At 44.7% G+C, this 19,917-nt stretch overlaps 1 protein-coding gene across 1 annotated transcript; it reads left to right on the top strand.

Moving 5' to 3' along the window:
- Positions 1-1,464: 1,464 nt before the first annotated feature.
- On the top strand, positions 1,465-19,404 carry FAM83F (family with sequence similarity 83 member F; the record flags this gene model as incomplete). The annotated part of the gene is made up of 5 exons (XM_082072504.1): positions 1,465-1,920; positions 5,703-5,870; positions 13,144-13,265; positions 13,831-14,543; positions 19,340-19,404. The coding sequence occupies 5 exons, from the start codon at positions 1,465-1,467 to the stop codon at positions 19,402-19,404; spliced, it is 1,524 nt and encodes a 507-aa protein (XP_081928630.1).
- Positions 19,405-19,917: the final 513 nt, after the last annotated feature.

The raw sequence follows: 19,917 nt of genomic DNA on the forward strand, positions 1-19,917 counted from the left end.
GTTTTGACTTTTATGGAATATCTGAAATCTAATCAGGCATGAACCAATGTTGGGCTTCCTTATTGGGGACTGTGATAGGGTCTCTTTTTGCTATCAGGCCACTTATTTTCACAAAATCTATAGGAGTGTAATTATGCTTCTGCCAAACTTGTTTGAAATCAGCCAGTGGGTTCAAAAGTTATTAGAGAGAGGGACAGACAGGCAGACAAATGCAGACACCATGACCACATAAGCCTCATTTCCATCAGAAATCAGGCTAAAAGAACCTATATAGAAATTAATTTTTAAAGGTGACTGGATGGACAGAGGACTCGACCTCTGCAAAGTGCAATTTCAAATTAAGTGAATTTCATGCTAGGAAAAGCTATTGATGTCAGTCTGGAATAGTAAAATTCTCCCTTCTACCTAAAGGAGAGGAACAGCACAGGCTGCGCTCTGGTGCCTCACCTTATCCTTGGATTTTTAAGCTAACTGGCACTGAGCACAGGTGATTGCTTATAAAGAGAAGACAAAGAGCAGCTTCAACTGCTCTGTCCCTACAGTTTTTTTGTGCATGTGAGCACTTAGGGCTAATGACATATGTAAAGCCCTGCAAATGCCACTGAATGTTTGTATTTCACCATTGCCTTGCCTTTATACCCATTTTCTTGCTCATTCCTGCCAGCTCTGTCCCTGGGCTGCAAGGGGGAATCATGGCTTTTTATCCTTTGTGTACGCACTGCAAACCGCACTGGGGCCTGAATCTTGATTAGGGCCCTGAGCAACTATTGCGTACCATACAAAAATCATAATTTAACATTACAGCCCATAGTCTCTCAGCTGGGACGCGTGTGGAGCTGGGGGTATTTATTCACGCTCCCAGCCAGCGAGTGGGAGCAGGGCAGTTTTATTGCCAGCTCTGACATCAGCCTGCTGGGCGGCCTCGGGCAAATCGCTCTGTCATCTTCCCATCCATGAACAGGGTACACAGCTCCTGCTTTTCGGGAGTCACTGGACTACTAGTGCTGCTCCATCAGTGGGTTTGGAGAGGGAGGGCTGGCAACCAGCTGCAGCCGATGGGCCACTGCTTGCACCAACCATGGTGCTCTGCCCGTGTCCCCAGCCCCACTCGTGTACCCCTTGCCCCTGTGAGCACCCCTTGGGTGGCAGCCACATCTGAAAAAGGTGGAAAACCCCTCTTAAATAGACTTGTGCACCTTAAAACACACCTGCAGCCCGGCCCTGGTTCTCCTCCAAGTGCTGTGCTCAGGGACTCTGGTGCCAGGGCCACGCATGGGTCTGGGAGAAGGGCAGGATGGAGGGGACAGCCGTGTCCCCAGGGAGCCAGGGGAACGTGAGAGGGCGGCACAGCTGCTCCACCCGTCGGGGCGGGCTCGGGCAGGCCAGGTGAGGCGGTCCCAGCCCTGCCTTTCCCTCCTTCCCCAGCCTCCTTCCCGGCCGGCCAGCGCTGCGGGTGCCGGCAGCATGGCGGAGTCCCAGGTGCTCCTGCTGGACGAGTCACACGTCAACGAGAAGGTGACGGAGGCCCAGGCCCGCTTCTACTACAGCGAGGATCAGCGCCGGGCGCTGGAGGTGCTGGTGACCCGGGGCGAGGTGGCCTACCGGGAGGCGCTGAGGAAGGAGCAGCTCCGCGACTTTCTCTCCAGCCGGGAGCTGCAAGCCCTGCGGGGCAGCTGGCGGGGATACGACGACCCCCGGGAGGGTGGCAAGGTGGCACGGGGGCCTGGCGGTGAGACCCTCTCGCTGGCCTACTGGCCCGAGTGCTCAGACACGGAGGTGCCCCCGCTGGACTTGGGCTGGACCGACAAGACCTTCTACCGGGGCATCAGCCGGGTGGCCCTCTTCACACACCCCCGCAAGGAGGAGAGCGCACCCCACCTGAAGGAGGTGGTGCGGGAGATGATCCAGCAGGCACAGAAGGTAGGTCCTGGACACCCTCGGGGGGACAGCCCTGCCTACCTTCATGCCTGGGTCGGGGGCACCCAGGCAGAGGGTTTGGCTGGGGGGTGTCTGGGGTGGAAGGGAGGGGAGAGCCCCCGTGCCAAACTTTCTTCTCTGGCCCGCTCCAAAGCACATCGGCCCTTCAGTTTGTCAGGCAGGGCTTTCCCTGAGGTTTGTTGCCGGTCACATTATCTTTTGCCAAAGCTGATGCCCAGGATGGGGTTAAACCCCAGCACTCCTCCCCCCAAATTGGGGTTTTCTACCCATGGTTGGCTTTGGCCTGTCCTGGTATGATTCCCTGGCTCAGGTCATGATGCTCTTACAGTCATCCCTCCTGTACGTGCAGGTATCCCTAGTTAAACACAGGGCAGTGAGTTTGTTCATGGGGTGGTGTGTTTTGGGTTTATTTTATGTGGTCTCAACACCATCCAGCCTGGCCGGCAAGCAGCCACAGTCAAGACAGTATGCGGCTGCTCCTCCTATTTATCTTTGCCTGGAAAGGTCTGATAGAGGTGACAGGGCACCTCTGGCAAGAAAACAAACCAGCTGTGATGCTACAAGAGCTTGTTTTGACTAGGTGGGGGCAATGACGAGGTTTTTCTAGGTGTGGATGAAGTTTCCAGGCAAGCCCACCCAGGAAAACATTCCTTTCAGAGCTGACATCCCCCCTGGGAAAAGCAGGTAACAGTGCAAGAAACTTCATCCCTGCTCTTAGTTTTGCAGCTTTCTGGATTTTTTCTGCTTTCTAATTCAGTAGTTAATTCCTCCTCCACCTGCTGACGTGCCCCTCTCTCCCCCCAGCACACACTATACACACAACTTTTACAGACTTGTTAAAAACAAATCTGCTGGGAAATACAGAAAACTTTCCAGAGAGGCATTAATCCAGCAGGTGATCTCCTCAGCTCCCTGCTTGCTGAAATAAGTGCACACCCCATAATCCTGTACAGGTATGATTGGTCATATAGAAGAGGCAGAAGCTGTAAACTCCTTACGCTCCGATTTAGTGTGACTTCACATCCTCTTTGCGCTGCTACGAACGCCTGTTAGGACTGTACAAGGACTGGGAAACTTTGCTTTTTTCGATAGCCATGCCTGGCACCTAGAAGTAATTAATTCCTTTGTCGATTTTTACTTTTTCGCTGACTGGACAAACTGTGCCCCTCCCAGCCCAAAGGTGGTTTCATGTTTAACAGCCATGTAAGTGTTTAATGGTCCTTTTCCTAGATAACTATGCCTATTGTGTTCAGCTGAGCTGGCCCTGGTCAAAAAAAAAAACATCTCTGGGTGGCAGCAGCTTTTCATTTAGCAGATGAGAGCAGGTTTTGGTTGTTTTGGGGGACAGGAGGTCTAAACTGATACTAGTAATATGAGGCACATGTCTGTGGGTGCGTTATCATCAGTGTTTTACAAACTTACGTTAATTAAGCTGCCCTGTCATAATGAGATTGGCAAGTTAATGCTTGCCAATCTGTAAATACCTGTGAAGAGCTAGGCACACCTATGGGCCCTATAGATAAGTTGTTATCCATAGGATAAGCAGAGGAATTGGGAAAACCTCTTGCAGGGGTAGACACTCATGCTCTGACTTGCTGTATGTGGGAAAACTCCTAGGTAATCCTGACAGATCACTAGCTGTGGCAGGGGTTTGAGAAGACAAACATAACAGCAGGAGTTGCCCTACTGCTCATTTTGCTGGCTTGGAAGTGCCGTGTGTGAGGCAGCTCATCTGCTTTTCGTACAGGACTGCAGTTTTCATGAGTTTAGTCTGCAGTTTTGCAAAGAAGCCTGAACTGACTCATGACCCCAAAGCCTGGAGGGAACTATCCTTCATACTGCAAGGCCAGGAGTAACAATTAATGGTTTGTCCAGGACGTGGTGTAATTTCTGCAGTCATTGGACTCATTGCCAGTGGAGGGGATGGGAAGAAAGCAAATTCACACTTCTGTTGTCTATTCTTGATCAATTCCCTATGTGGATGTTCTTACTTCGAATGAATATTATCTGGCACTTTTGCTCCTGAATAACTACATCCATACCACAGTGGAGGGGAGAGGGAGGCCTGAATTAATGCATTAACTCTTTATGCCTTTAATTATAATCTGCCTGTATATGAAGTTGTTCAGGAATAAAGTGGCACAAGTTCACTGTATTTTAATTTTCAGAGGTTCTGTTAATGTTCACTGTATCTTGCTGCTTTGTGCTGGGAAGTGAGGACTAAGGCCAGGCCTGGAATCCAGTTCTGCCTGGCAGAATTTATTGAGGGACTTACTTAACATAAGGTAGCTCCAGCACAGTTCACCTCTGTCAGGAACCTACATGTTAATGTTGAGCATAAACACAATGTCAGCTCTTTTTTTCCTTTTCTAACAAAGAAAAGCTTGTGTAAGCACTGTTGACAGAAGGAGCCTGACGGAGCAGATGTGTTGGTTGTTGTTGGCCATACAAGCAGAGACTCAGCAAACACAGTAGGGGACATTTACTGTAGCATTGCTTTCCCAAAAGCAATTTGTTCAAGGCCATTTTTCAAGGAAAAGAGGTCTCTGGCAAGAATTATTCCCCCTTCCATAGGGGGTTCCTGCACCTTCAGCTGCACCTCTTCCAAACTTCCAGTGAAGAAAATCCTACTGTTTGGTCCAGTTTTCAGCTCCATTCGCACCTGTGTGCGCTGTCCGCAGCACAGCTTGCCTTGTCCCTGTGACCCCAGTGCCCGGGAAATTAAAATGTAGGCAACTCTATTCCCAGCACGCTGTCAGCATGAGAGCTCTGACCTGGCAAGTTGATGCTTCTCAGCGGGACTAGAAAAACAGTAGTTTCCTTCATTCATAGCCTTTCAAATGCTGGGGAGAATAACTGTCAGGCAGAAAAGTAAATTAATATTTCTAGTGGTGTAGAAGATACAGAAATGGAGAGAAAGACAAAACACGTAAGATCAGCATTAGAGTTGCCCATAACTCTCTTGTTTTTGTTGTTACTCATCTTGTGAATGTTCAGGCTTGTCTGTCACGTCAGTGCAACCTTTTTTTTTTTTAATGTAAAATCTATGCCTGGAAAGAGGGATTAATGTTATAGCAGAAGAAATGCACATGTGAAGAGAGCAAACTATCATTTTGCTTCCAAATCTTGAAAACACACACACTCTCCAGTCCCTTCCTGACAAATATGAGGTGTCTATGTTTGAGCTCCCCAACACATTCCTTGGGAAGCCAGCCCTGAGAGCAGGCTCCTCACAGGGAACCAGGGAAACAAGGAACATAAAATTCTTTTTGTCTGCACTGTGCATCACGGCTGAAGATGCAGGCCCTGATTCCTCTGCATATTCAGTCTTCCATTATTCACCTCCCGATTAAGTATTAGAGCTGTGTTTTTCACTCTTCTTTTAAAATCTATTTTCAGTGTTCTTCTTTGGTTAAGTGGATCCTTACAAAGGCAACAAAAGTTTCACAATACAGAGGAAAAACTAGGTATTTGGCTTTGGTGTCCCTCAGGTTGCTGAAATAAGCCATCTGCCCCTAGAAGAAGTAGAATTCTCAAAACATTCATAAAGTTTCTTCCAAAGTACAGCAGGAGCCAAGCCAGATAATTACAAGATTATTGGTAGTGCTTTGGCATGTACATTCCTGTACTTTTGTCTCCCCTAAATTCTCCTCCTCCATATTCTGGTGTCAGTGCTCTCCTTTATTTTGCACCAGCATGATGGGCCTCCCTTTCAGTTTTTAATATTTTATTCAGTTGTCTGTATGCTGTCTTCTTATTTCCAGATTATTGCAGTGGTCATGGATGTATTTACAGACCGGGATATCTTCCGCGACATTGTTGATGCAGCATATAAGCGCTGGATCCCAGTCTATATAATCCTAGATGAGGAGGGTGTTAAGCTCTTCCTGGAAATGTGCAGATGCCTTGACCTCAATGACCTGCAGATCCGGGTAAGATATTCAGTACTGAACCCTTATCTCCTGCAGGTCAGTAGCCTTTTTCAGTTGTCTGAAAATCCTGGAACTCACTTGGACAGGCAAACACATCTGTTCCTCCCTAGAAGTCACGTCACAGCACTTAGGGGCTGATGGAGCATAGAGGGATAAGAGAGTTGTTTCCTAATACAGAAGGAAAGAGAAAGGGAAGATTTGAAATTTTTGCCTTTCACCTAAGAGAGAGGTCTATGTAGTTTCTTGGCTCTTGTGACCTAAAAGTTTCTGTTTGGGAAGAAAATGGTCTGAAGAAATTCCTGTGGGTCTCCTATGCAAGGATTCAAACCGGACTCCAGAGTAGCTCTTTTGAGTTGTTGCCTGCATGGATCTCAGTTATAGGACACATACGGTCTGTGAAATCAAGACTTTTCTATCCAGCAATGATCATCCGGGAGTGAATGAGCTTGTAGTACTCCTCTGCCTGAGAACATGAGGGATTGAGGAGCACAGCTGCTCCCCTCTTCCATATCAGAGTACGCCTTCATGTGGTACATGCAGCACAGCAGAGCAGTCAGCCTAGCTTGGCTGGCAGAAGCAGCCTCAGTAGGATCCGTTCCATGACATACAGACTGAAAACCTTTGTATGTTTATAGTTAGTATTGTGTTCCGTTCTTTTTTCATCATTTTTAGTCACTGTCACTACCACAAACTTGTTCCGAATACTGAAAAAGTTGTTAGGTTGGAAACAATCTATGCGATGTGAGACTCACCCCTCTTGTGATCCAACTGTTCTTCTGAGAAGTGGGAAAAAGAAAAAACATGCCTTTTTGCCTGAAGGAAGGTCAGATCTTCCATAAACACACAATTAATAGCTTAAGAAAAACCCAAAACACAACCAAAACTCAAAAAAACTCTGAAGGTTATAGAAGCCCATATTAACCATTTTAGGAAAACCATCTTAAATCTGGCTGAAAATAACTCGCATATATCTGAACAGCACTCCTGTGAACTACCACTCTGCTCTGAGTTTCTGGACTTCATCAAAAAAAGACATCCAGCTGAGCAGCTTTCTCATCTTTCTCCAAAACAGAGACAGAAGTTTCTTTCCTTTGGTATCTTTGAAAGCAAGACACAGACATCATTATAACAGATGTGTTTCAAGCTTCAGGGGTATTGTGTGACCTAGGCTTGAATCTCTTTGGTACAAAACTGTGAAATCGCAGCAGTAGTTCCATTTGGGATGGTACCTGTTTCCCAGTACTTTTCTCACTGTGTCATCATGTGCAGGAATGATGCCTTCAGTACTGCATATTTTAACTCCTCGATAGAGTGAATGAAGAGCTGTCCTGGTATTCTAGAAAAAGTTGCGATGTGGTTGGAGAGAGAGGCAGAGTTTGAACTGGTGCCACCAAAAGCAGGAGAAAACCCTGTGTCTGTTCTGTCCTCCCCTTCTCTCACAGCAGCCCTTACTTTGTTTTTCATCAGATTCCTTCAGCTAAAAAAAGTCCAAATACAAGCTCAGCTGTAGGAGGTCCACTGAGAAGAACCTTTTAACATCCTTCTTTGACCTAATTGTTCACTCTTCTGCAGAGCTCCAGCCCACAGAGCACTGTCCTTCAACTTTTCCCCTTCTTTTCCTAGCTATCTCATACTTTATCTTAAATTCTCTCTAAGGTTGTTGTATTCCTTTTCCAGTTTGGCTAAGCCTTTAATTAATCTTGTTAAGGTCAATGCAGTTTATTATTGTCTATGGTACTATGGAGGATCTGGGAAGAGTCTTCCTGTAAGGTGAAACAGGTCATTTGCCTCTCAAGGAAGATGGATGACCTCTCAGCATCCTGCCTGAGGCTGCCTTGCATGTATCTGTGCTGCTGCTTGGGTCAGTACAGCAGAAATCGTTATGTAGTAGTTCCCCTCACACCAGGTTTCAGATACCCAAGGAATCTTAAGCAAGGTTAAGGCTTTCCTTTGAGGAGTCCCTCCACCCCCACCTTGTTGATTCAATGTGTTGAGGGTTGTTTTGAACTTTTAGTGTTGAAGACCCAGTTTTGAAGCAAGAAAGCAAGCTGGGCCTCTGGTCTTGTTCAGGCAGAATCGTTTTGTCTGGCATTGCTTGATCACAGAGGATGCTGGAATTGCTGAGGAAGAAAGAGAAACTAGTGCAGTTAACTCTATCATTCACGCATTTCTTATTTATGACGTCTTTTTCCTGACATCTGCTTTGATGTCTGAGTTACTTCTACAGATTTTCTGCAACAGGGAAAACACTCTTTCCTTACACTTTGCTTTCTTCTAAAAGATTTTTACCAGTGTGCCACAGTTTGTCAGCAAAGGAATTGCATACTCTTCCTCCCTGCCCTTCTTCCCACCTTTCCTTCAGAATGCTTGTGCAAGATTTACAGGATGGCTTTTTCTCAGAAAGTTGTGGAAATGTGGGATGTAACTTTAAGATCTAGAGGTAAGTTCTTATCCCAGGGAAAGAGAGAGAGAGATGACACACCACCATGGGGTGTCCTTGCTGCAGGGTCAGGATTCTGTCTTCTGTCATCACCAGATGCTCAGATTGTTCTGTGATTCCTGCCCTTTTGTTTATGTTGCCCTGTTCCTCTAACGCAGAGTGAATACTTCAACAATCCTAATACAGGGAGATTTACTGTTAACACTGGATTTTGCTCTTTGTCTACATACAGTGCTGGGTGTTTTCACAAAATTCCTGGCTATTGTATCATTTTGAGATGGCAAGGTATCATCATCTGCTGACAGTCTCACAGGAGGTGAAGTGCTGGAGGAAGACAGTATGTCACTCTGCAAAGACAAAAAGTTCTTGACTGACCCCAAGCATGAAAGGAGGAAACCTCAGTTTTTGTCTGAAGGCCAGAGATCACTAGAAATGCATTTAGATTCAACCATCAGCACGTTCATGCTGGGATGTTAGTAAGAGCATGTCTTGTGTGTTTGAGTCATATGGCTTCCTGAGCCTACAGGACACGGTTTGCCAGACTTCCATTATGTCTCACACAGGAGTGTTCTTTGGAAGTCACAGTGAATCAAAGGTCTCATAGATACAAAATTCATAGCCAAACAAAAAGTCCTGGTTTTGTTGACCTGAGGGTATGTGATCTCAGCAGGTTTTAGATGAGTTTTCTTTCTCCCCATGCTTCTGCTAACCAAGACCCCAGGAACAGACACTCCTGCTCAAAGACAGCGAGTTCACCTACAGCTTCAAGCAAGCCCAGGGAACAAGTTACCTGAGGGAAGTTCACATTCATGTTGATCTTTACATTCATGGGCCCAATATGTAAGGAGTTCCTCCCCTAACTCCATGAATTCTTTAAACTTTCTGCCTAAGAAAATTTTGGAATTCCATTTCAGTATTTTGTGTCTTTCCTCGTTGATTCCTAACCCAAGTGAGGGAGAAGCTGAATGTAACGTGATGCAGAGCTGTTGGTTTTTTAATTATCTGTTACAGACTTCTTCCAGGCTGCTTTTGAAAATGGGGGCTTACAAGGCTCTCTTTTTGCAAAGGCACAAATAAGTAATACCCCGTAATGACCTCGGCATGCCAGGTCCATTCTGCTTGAATACCTGCAAGTTTTACTATTTTGTCAACAAGCGTGCCTTTTCCAAAGCTGTTCAGGGCAAACACACAGGATAAGTCCACAGTATTTCCACTTGGTGGCTGCTTCCAAATTGTTACTGCTTTTGTGTCCCTGTGTAACATGAGCATCTACCACCCAACTCTCTGACCCAGAGATATGATCACCAGAAATGAGAAGCTTGCAGACCATGAATAAGAAAAATTCCTTTACTCCTGTTACTGTGGTCCTGCCCACATGAATCTCATACTTCTCTACCTCTTTCCCCCTCTGTGGTACCTCCATCTAGGATTTTACAGTGGGAAATAACAGGCATCTGGGGTCCCCCTCTCAGACCTGTGCTCAGGTGGAACAGTAGTTCAAGAAAACAAGGGGCAGTAGCTATCACAACAGATTCCATTGTCTGAAGGGATCTGAATTTTCCAAGGACAGCAGAAAGGGGATCTCCACATTTTGAAAAACGTAGTCAATATAAGGGACTGTTGAGTCTCTCATCTCTCAGCTACTGTGTTTGTGTGGTACCTCTCCTTAATCTGTTTTACATCTGTTAGTTTACAGAAGTCATCCATGGCATCTGTCCCAACTTGAAATAAAGATCCCTGCTTGCTTTGCAACATGTACCAGCAGGTGTTCTAAGAGAGAAGGTACACACAGGTTCCCCAGTGGAAGTACTTACAACACTTCCCTTTGGGGTCTGTCTTGTGTATCCTCCCTACTCAACCCCAGATTGTGAGCACTATTGCCCAGGTCTGTTCAAGTGACAACTAAGCGTCAGTCACAAGACAGCCTATAACTGACATTCTAAACTGGGTCTAATTTAACTTTCGGTGGATTCAGTGTGAGGTTCACAATAAAGGAAGAAAGTCTGATTCCATCTGTGTTTGTATTAGGATGCTGTGTCAGGCTTGACTGTTACCACTCTGTGTTAAGTTGCTGCCAGGGAGACATTAGTCAGTACTTGTGGTGAGGAGTGGCGCAAGCCTGTGTAAAGCGCAAACATGGAAATTTAATGCAGACTGCAGCTTCCATAGGCCAGGATGTGACAAACCTTGAGCAGGCTTCTGCAAGAATACAACTCTGGAGGGGTCACTTCTGTCTGGTGAACTAACTGGTCCCCTACCCAAAATATTTGTAATTACTGTAACAAAAATGCCTCCCCAAAATGGTTTAAATCTCACATCATTTGTATTTGTTTTTCCTCTTCTGTTGTTGTGCAGTCTTCAGTACATGAACCCAGGCTTGTTCCTCCTCTGTACGGCTTGATATCAGTCTACGAATACTCCAAGATCCTTCAAGGCAGAAAACATTATACAAATAACCTGTTAAGTGACTTGATGTTTATATGACTTTGTGCTAATTTTCTGCATTTCAAGATGTATTTATGCACTTCTGTGCCTACTTTGTTCAAGGAGGTTTATGTGTTCAGCTGTTTGGTTCTATCCCCTCTGTGCTATTCTAAGTGTTACATCTAGCTCAGTTACTACAGAAATTCAAATGTGCTTTCTTTCCACCAAAATGAGGTGATATGACATACAAACACAGTAAAATCCACACTTGTCACATGCTAAGAAACTTTCTGCCCACACAGGCTGATAATTCTTAATTCACAAAGGTATATGACATGTCAGAGCTGTTGACTGATTTGAAAAACTGAGGTCCTTCTTGACACTTGCAGTCAATATTCCATGATTGGGAGAATCCCACATCCAACTTTACTCAGCAAGGAAAAAATATTATTTCAGGTGAGCAGCCAGCCAACTACAAATGTCATTCTAAATACTGGAAAGGGCACCCTTTCTCATGTGCTCTACCCAACCTGCATTCAGCATCCCACACATATGACTCACTCCTAGGCCTTGGGCGAGTCACTTCATCTTTTTCTCTCTCAGGCTCTTCATCTTTAAAACAGAGTAATAATACTTTCAGCAGTGTTGGGAGCATTAATTAGCTGGTGCCCACACAGGACTCCAGACAGATCAAGCAACAGATGAATGCAAAACAGTAGTATCATCAGTTACTGTTAGTCAGAATTTGTACTGACACTGCTGTATTTTAGTGGGGAAAATAGGAGCAGATTCAAAAGGTAAGACCTATACTCAGAAAAATGTATTTTGAAATAAATCTGCATTCTTATTATAACTCGTTCCTGCATGCTGATTTCTATAGCCTATCAATATTTAAGCTGTCAGTGCAGTTGATAATAATAGGACTTAGCTCTCTGTGGGATGTGAGGCTGTGCTGGCTTTAGGCAAATCCTCATGATTCTCCTGCTCTGCAGATGCGGGAAGAATGAGGCAAGGGTGAGTTGACTTTCCCAGAACATCACAGGGAGCAGTGTCAGAACTGTGATTACATTTGCAACTATCTGCCTCCCAATCCTGGATTTATTACTGCCGATCACTATACCTTTATCTTTTCATTGGTAAAGAATTTTTACAGGAACAGATGGTGGAATGAAGAAAATGGTCTAAATTTGTGTGTCAGAGCAACAAGATATTTTACTCTGAACTTATACTGACAATCAATGTTTTGGGCTTGGGGAGGGGCAGTCGTTTCTGTTAGACAGTTTGGCAATTCAGCCTCATGCAGCCAGGACCCATGAGCAGAATAACACTCAGTCCAATGCGCAAACATATTCATAGAGTAAGTGCGGGGACACATCTGTTCTTGAAAATCATGTAACCTTAAATCTGTGTTTTCTCTGAGCTTGGTAGTGCCTTGTTCGATTACTTGTAGGTTTGCTGTCCAAAGGGTGTGAGATGAGAGGTTTGGGGTGAGGTATTCTCTCTTCCAAACTATTTTCATTCATTTAATGAAAAGTTTTTTCTTCCTCCTCTTCAAAAATTATTCTTTGCTGATTTATTCAAAACATCAGTAGAGAGACGTGTCCTACTCCTCTTGTTCAAAAAAAAGTTCTGTGTTTTTTCACTCTTTGTTGAACAGTGAGGAATCTGGGTGGACACTATAACTGTTTTGGATTCCTAGCAAAATTATAAAGTTCAGGGTTCCACTTTTGTTATAACAGAGAGGAAACATCTATATTTTGAGCAATATAATTGTTTCCTCCTCTCTTCTATAATAATTGAATTGTCTGGTCTTCTATTCTGCCCAGCTTTGTCAAGCCACATGTTGCTGGGAATCAGAATACAAGCACAAAAAAACCCTACTATAGACCTGTCGCATACATTACCCTCCAAGTAACTGTGTCCTTTGCACTGCAGAGGTGTTGCAAAGTTCCTTCGTGATCCTGCTAATGTAATCTGGAGAAGAGCTCACGAGTGCCATGGAATAGGGATCAGGATTCAGAGAGTGCAGCCATGACTCAGAGTTCCTCTGATTCATTCCCCTGAACTGGGCTGGGCTACAGCACAGGACTGGAGAATTGTTTGATTTTGAAAGGATCATCTTGCCAGTGGGCTATGATGAATAGCTGAAGACAACAGGCAGGGTCACAAAGATGCTGATACTAAACTGATGGAGGGGAGTGACTTGTACAGACAAGGGTTGACAACAGGTTTTACGGCACTGTGCTTTCCTTTCTGCAGCCCTTCTGATTTCTGGTGGCTGATACCAAACGAGCTGTAGTCCCAGAAGTAGTGAGATAATGTGAGTGACATGTTAAGACTTGGAGCTGGCAATTATCTAGTTCTCTGCCCTATTTATTGTGACATTTTGTCTTTTCACCTCCCCGTTAGAATATCCGCATACGTTCTGTGACAGGAGTTGGGTTCTACATGCCAGCAGGAAAGATCAGAGGCACGCTGGCATCCCGATTCCTGATGGTGGATGGTGAAAAGGTGGCCACTGGATCATACAGGTGGGTCACTTTTGCTTAAGGCAAGGCTACATTCTTTGTGTAAAGAATGGCTTGTGGTTTTGCTGTAGACTCTTCTTCCCATGCCCTTCCCTTTCCTGATCCCAGCCTCTGTAATCCGTGTGGCGTCTGTAGAAACTGGGATGGGATGACAGAGAAGGTACCACAGAGGACAAGCTGCTTCTGAGAGAACTGAACATGTGCATGCTAGTGGACCATTTCAGTGGGCTAAAGACAGTTCTGCACTGCATCAGGTAGTGGTCTGCATGGACTCCACTGTGCTCAGTAGGGTTTTCAGTCTGGAGACTCTCTTGATGCAGAGTTGCTTTTTTAAATGGGTAAACTGTCCTTGAGTGTTTTAGGGCCTTTTCTTCCAGACCTGGTCTGCATCCTTAATGAAGAACAATAATAAAGAGTGTCATGTATGTGTCCTGACCCATCTTGGCAAGGACATACAGGCAAATGACACAATGCTACATATTGCCATGTAGTGTCTTAGATGTTGTTAGGTGGGCTGGGTCAAATATGCACCCAAAAATCTAATGTCAGTTGTGTTTCCCACTCTTAGCTTCACATGGAGTTCATCTCACATCGACAGAAACATCCTGCTAGTCTTGACGGGACAGCATGTGGAGATGTTTGATGTCGAGTTTCGTGAGCTCTATGCCATCTCAGAAGAAGTTAATTTCTACAAGGAACTGGGTATTGCTAACCCATTTGTTCTTGGAATTGGGAAGCCAGGCCTTCATTCCTCCACTGTGGCTCGGAAGTTCATTAACCCCAAATATGGTTTAGTGGCAGGGGCAACCCGTGGTGATATGATGCTCTGGGCTTCACGACATAGGCAGGATAATCAGGGGAACATGGAAAAGGAGGAAACAAGTGAGTCAAAGAAACGGTTAAATCAGTTTCTGAATGACTTAATCACATTGGAGCAAGAGTTCCCAGAAATTGATCCACCTCTGGAGAATGTGAACAAGCTGAATCGGAGCCCTCAGAAACTGTTCTCCCGGCTCCACGTGGACCTGAAAAATAAATCCAAATCCAGAGAGTCTATTCGAGATGTGAAGAAAGAAGATGTACAAGCCAATTCAAAGCAAGGAAAACGGTTTGCTACTGGGCTTTTCAGTCGCAAGGCCAAACGGTCTCCAGGCTCAAGCATTGAGGCCAATTCTTTTGCCAGTGAAGGACATTCAGGAGAAGACCTTGGGAACATGAAACTGGAATACGAGCGGCTCAGCATTGGCCATGCCAGTGGTCGGAGCACTGGAGGCATCTCAGGTAAAACATCTTCTAGCAGCATATTCTGCTTCAGTGTCCTTTGTTCCAGGTTTAGGTGAAAATATATTCAATATAGGCACCTGAGAGTAGGTCCTATTATTTCCTCTATATTAAAGTGAGTGGGATCAAAGAAGACTAGAAGTTGTAACATATGATACAGGCAATTTAAGTTGAAGGCAATTTAATGGCAGTCTTATTGTAAAGTTGGTACTTCTCAAAAGCGGGTATGGGACAAAGGGAGACGAAGATGAATGTCTCCTTGCGGGAAACAGATTGTGTGTGCAGTTCATGAAGGGCACTGCCCTAATAAATAGCAGCAGTATGTTCAGTATTGTAGTGGTTAACAGGGTGCAAACAGATTTCCAGTGTACCCCCTCCTTTCCTCATTTGGGTTTAGTCAGGCACGCTTACTGTGACAAGTTTCTGTTGGAGAAGAGAAGAAAACCTGTTTATGTTGAGGTGAGGGGGCAAGGAGTGGAGTAAAGGGTGAAAGTCTTCTTAATTGCTCCTTTATCACCTTCTGACATGAGGGGGAAGGTCGTGAAAATAGAATGGAGAAGTACTAGATCTCAACCTTTCCTTCTTTGTTAAAACGGCTGATATTTTCACTAAGGCTTTCCAAGGCTTCATCTGTTTAAGACACAAATGATAAAGATTTCTCCCAATTTATGAGTTCATAGCTAACTTCCTGACATTTTAGATGTTTTGTCAAATTGAAGTAAATCTATGGACTATTCAGCCTGGATGTCTTCCACTCTCAGTGAGCTGTGCTCTGTGCCAATACCTCCTGCATGAGCAGGAAAATAAAGTACTTCCAGGGAAAAAAATTCTCCTTGGCTTGTCTGGCCAGAGACCATTCTGTGCTGCAATGAATGCAAAACGCGGGCACAGAGTCTGAATTCCCTTGAGACTGCCATGATGTGAAATGGAAAGATATTGTCCTGAGACCAAAAAGAAAGGCGAGGTATTAGGAAGGTAAATGATAGCAATTGATTAGGTTCTTATAAATTTTTCTGGCTGAATGAAGGAGAGACTCAAAAATGCCAAATGAATATGAAAGGAACGGTAAGAAGACTATAGTAGACCCATTATAGGATGCCTGTTTGGCATTTGAGGAGGCAGAATTAAGCCCTAGTCTAAAGAGCTCCTCTCTCCAAATCACTTTATGTCTTGAGCACAGACAGTTTGTGCTGCTGGGCCCCATTCCTTGGAAACAGGAAAAATAAAATCCATGAAGGTCTATAGGGAGATGTATGGGCATTCCCTCTTGGAGGAATGGACTTGAGGGCTTGCACTACCCTCTAGTGACAGAAGTAGTGAATTGTGTAATCTCTGATTTGTCAGCACTTTACCATATCAGAGATTCTGTTTCTCACTGTCAGCTGTTTTCAAGCAGACATCCCGCCATTCCTGCAGTGCCATGATGAAATTAGGCCCAGATTAAGGCACAAAAGAGGTTGGCGTTTCTAGTGGAACAGTGGGGCGCTGCACCCCTCTGGAACACCACACTGTCAGTGCAGCAGGGATGTCCCTGCTCCTTTTAAGAACCTGTGCGAGACAGTCTGATGCTTAGTCTGGAACATTTCCACCAAGACCATTTCCACACTATCATGCTATTATGTTCAGGTTTTATTGATTGTCCCTGCTACTTCCCGAGGGCTGCCACCTCTTTCAATAAAGGGAAAGGAAGAATTGAGAACAGATGCAGGGAAGGCGCAGAGGTCCAGTACACCAGCCTTCACACTGTGCTCTTCTTGACCTGATAAGTCTTTGTTTTATGCAAATTGAGAATGCCTGTTCATGGTGTCAATGGAAGACTCCACAGCTTTTGAGGTATGGTGTAAGTATACTTAGGTCACCGTTGTTGTAAAAGACTGGAGGAAGATCACTGCTTGTGTGTTGCTTTTGAATTGCATCACTGTTGTTGAGGGAAAGCTTCTCTAGTCTAGTGGTCCCAAAGTGGCATGTGAACAGAGGTGACAAGAGGGCACATTAAAAATATGGAAATTCATGAGAAAGAGGAAAAAAAATGAGTTACCACAGAGGATCCTGCAGCTACTTGATCAGTAGCATGTGCTTCATTAGAATTTAATACAAAATTATTTAACAAGGGCATGGAATAGAGTTCCATCTTCAAGATAAAAATAGGAGGCGCTTTGTTCTTGGGTAACTGAGGGACTGACTTAGTTTTAAAAGTTTAAGTTATCTTTGAGCAGGTCCTGTAAGAACCAATACTGTGATACTCTGGATGACAGAAGGGAGGTAAGGAGTGAAAATGAAGGAAGGAGAAGGTGCTTGGTATGCAGTCACATTAAGATGCAATTATTCAGAGCTTCACAGTTTGAAATAGCTGCCCTTACCTTTTGTAAAGATTAAACAGCACACTTAAGCCCTGTGGGCCTGCCTGTGCACACATCCTCCAAAGTCACTATTAATTCGGTAGAACCACGGAGATACATCCCACCTTGCAAATGCATAGAGAGACCAGATCTGCTCGCAGAGTAATTGAAAGACGTTATTCAAGCAGGCTAAAGGTCAGGTTCAGTCTTGTAAGAGCAAATGGTGATGAAGGGAAACCAAACTGGGAAGGGAAGCAATGAAAGTGTGTTCTGCAACAGTTTGAAAATCTGACTGGGTATTTACATGCTAGGAAATGATGCCTACAAATCAGAACTGGGAGTGTGAAAAATAATAGGGCTACAAATAGTAATGTCCCAAACTAAGTGTCCAAATTAACATCCTGAGGTGTTGTCCTAGCACAGTGCATGGAGACAGTGCTTTGTCATACACAGCTTTCTTAAATCACATCATCAAATTGGCACAACTCGTGAACTTCACTGTTGCCCACGTAGGAACACAACAGCAGCAGCTCTGAATCTGACCAGAATCTTGTTAAGTTTTAAGCTGCTGCTGGGCACACTGTGATCAGCAAAGACACTGATGTTTGTGTGCAGTTTCTGGGGAATTGCAAGGGTTTGAAAGCTGCATGGCTTTGGAATGCACTGGTTTTTTGTTTTGTTTTCTCCCTTGAAAGAAGCAAAGTGGGCTCGTTCAGGAGGGTGTGCTGTCCTGAGTTTCTCTGTAAATCAGCCTTCACTCCTCATGAGTGTTGGCTGCAGAGCACAAATATTTAACAGCAGGATTTCATGTTTCACTTTTGGGTGCTTCTTGCCACAAGATACGAGATTTACACTGAACACTGCAATACTGCAGAAATAGCTGCGTAGTTACCATCTGTGTTTTTCAGCTGAAGTGGGATTGTGGACAGGTGATAACCAGAATTTTCAGCCTCTTTTCTAAGGAGAAAGAGGGGAACATTGTTGGGTACATACAAGGAAGGTGTTTGCTCTCACTGTAGCAGGATCTGTGGAAAAGGTCAGAAGACATGAGGAGAAAGTGAGAAGAATAAAGGAGTTGGGAGTGGAGATTAAGCAGAGGAGAGCAGGCACTTCCGAAAGTAAACATGAGGGTCTTGAATGTGATACAGACAGGGAAATAGGGGTGGTGAAGAGATAGGAGTAATGATAAACTTAGTAGTAATGTACAGAATGGGTCAAAGGGGAGACAGGAGGAAGAATGAAATGCCATAGGGAGATGTTGGGTGGAGGCAGTAACTTATAGAGCAGCCACAAAAGTGAGGGCAGGTTGCAGTGTAACCTCCCGCATGGATATGGAGAAAGTGCAGTGTGGAAGAAGGTGGAGAAAAGGAGGGAGAGAGCTCTTCTCTGCCCCATCACCTATAGGTGAGGAAAACACTGACCAAATACTCACAAGCAAGAGAGTGACATGAGAAATTATTCGGTTGAACCCCAGTTCAGAGGCAGTGCTTGGATTGAAAGCCCCCTCACCTCAGCAAGACTGAGACTTCTCAGTAGCATGTCACCATGATCTGTGTCAGTTTCCTCTCCCTGTTCTCACTCTCTACTGGCCACTGGCTCCAACTGTTTGGGAGATGCAGAAATACAGGAGTGAGGTCTCCCCTTCTTCAGGGTGACAGCAAGCCACATGTCAGCCCCTCTCAGTACGTACTTCCCTGGGCTGCAGGTCATATAAGTTTTGCTGAGCTCTGAGCACAGCTGAGTTACCTTTCTTGCAAAAGCCTCTGCAAACACACTGTAGTACAGTGCTTGAAAAAAATGTGCTGGGGCATCTAGACCAACACCTGGCTCTAATGAGGGATATCAGACAACAGCACAAGCATTGAAAAGTACAGACACTTGGAGCAGAAGGAATCCACGGAGCGAGCAATGAAAAAAAAAATATGATAAAAAATTGGGGCAGCATACTATGCTACTTAAGTGAGAGACCCCGAGGCCTTGGGATTTCTCTTGCAAAGGAGATGGTAGAAATACTGCCACTCGTGATGTTTAAAATTGGACATGAAAAAATGTCTCCTGAGAATGTGTGTGAGGATCAGATGGATGAGAGTACCTGACTTTTTAATTTTTTTTTTTTTCCCCTCATTCTTTGGAAAATCTCCCATCCCAGTCATGGCCAGACTGCTTTTCAGTGTCAGCTGGGACATAAGAATACCGCTGAAGCTGGCCTCGGTACAGCGCGAAGCCTGGAAATACCACTCCGGTGGTTTTCTCCACAGTGTTCTCTGAATTTGCTCTTGTTTTAGTGTCTCTTCATTTCACAGTATCGGGAAATCAGATCACAAAAGTGTGCAGAGTAATGTGGGTCTAACAGAGGTGTATAGTAAATAACGAGAGAGGATAGAAGCGTGAGTCCAAACTTTATCCAAGTCTTATTTACTTAACACTAACATTACTTTTAACTTCTTTTCATTCCAGGTAACCTGAGTCCAAACTCCACTATGAGCGATAAAAACAAACAATCTACCTGTGTGTTATCTTGATTGGGAAGGATTGTCTGGAGAACTGAAGACTGAACAAACTGGAAAAGTAACCTCCTGATTGACTTTGAACCTATAGCCATGTCCCCACACAGTGGTCTGTCAAACCACTGCACGGTCCCGGATGTACCTGGCACCCCCAGTTAAAGCACATTTGCTGGGGGAAGCGTAGACTTCGGATGGCCAGTCCCTTAAATGAGGGTTGGTGATGAATGTATTAGCCCATATGTCTGTGTGCACACATATTTTATATATAAAAACAACTGTGATGGCTGGTCTCAGAGCTTGCTCTGTGTCCAGATAAATGCAGGAGACTTTCTGACTTCTTATACTTGTGCTGCTAATTCAGTCTGTCGAGCTACAGACTCGGAGTCACTGTGTTGCATTGTTTACTCTACTGCATTGCAGAAATGTATTGGTCTGACTGGCTGGAAGGCAAAATCAAATCAAAGTGGCAAATTCTGGGTGAAATAAGAATGGTTACAAACAGCGTAGCAATCCTTTGTCTGCAAGGAG

The sequence above is a fragment of the Streptopelia decaocto genome (assembly GCF_964273445.1).
Source record: "Streptopelia decaocto genome assembly, chromosome: 1".
Classification (NCBI taxonomy): domain Eukaryota; kingdom Metazoa; phylum Chordata; class Aves; order Columbiformes; family Columbidae; genus Streptopelia; species Streptopelia decaocto.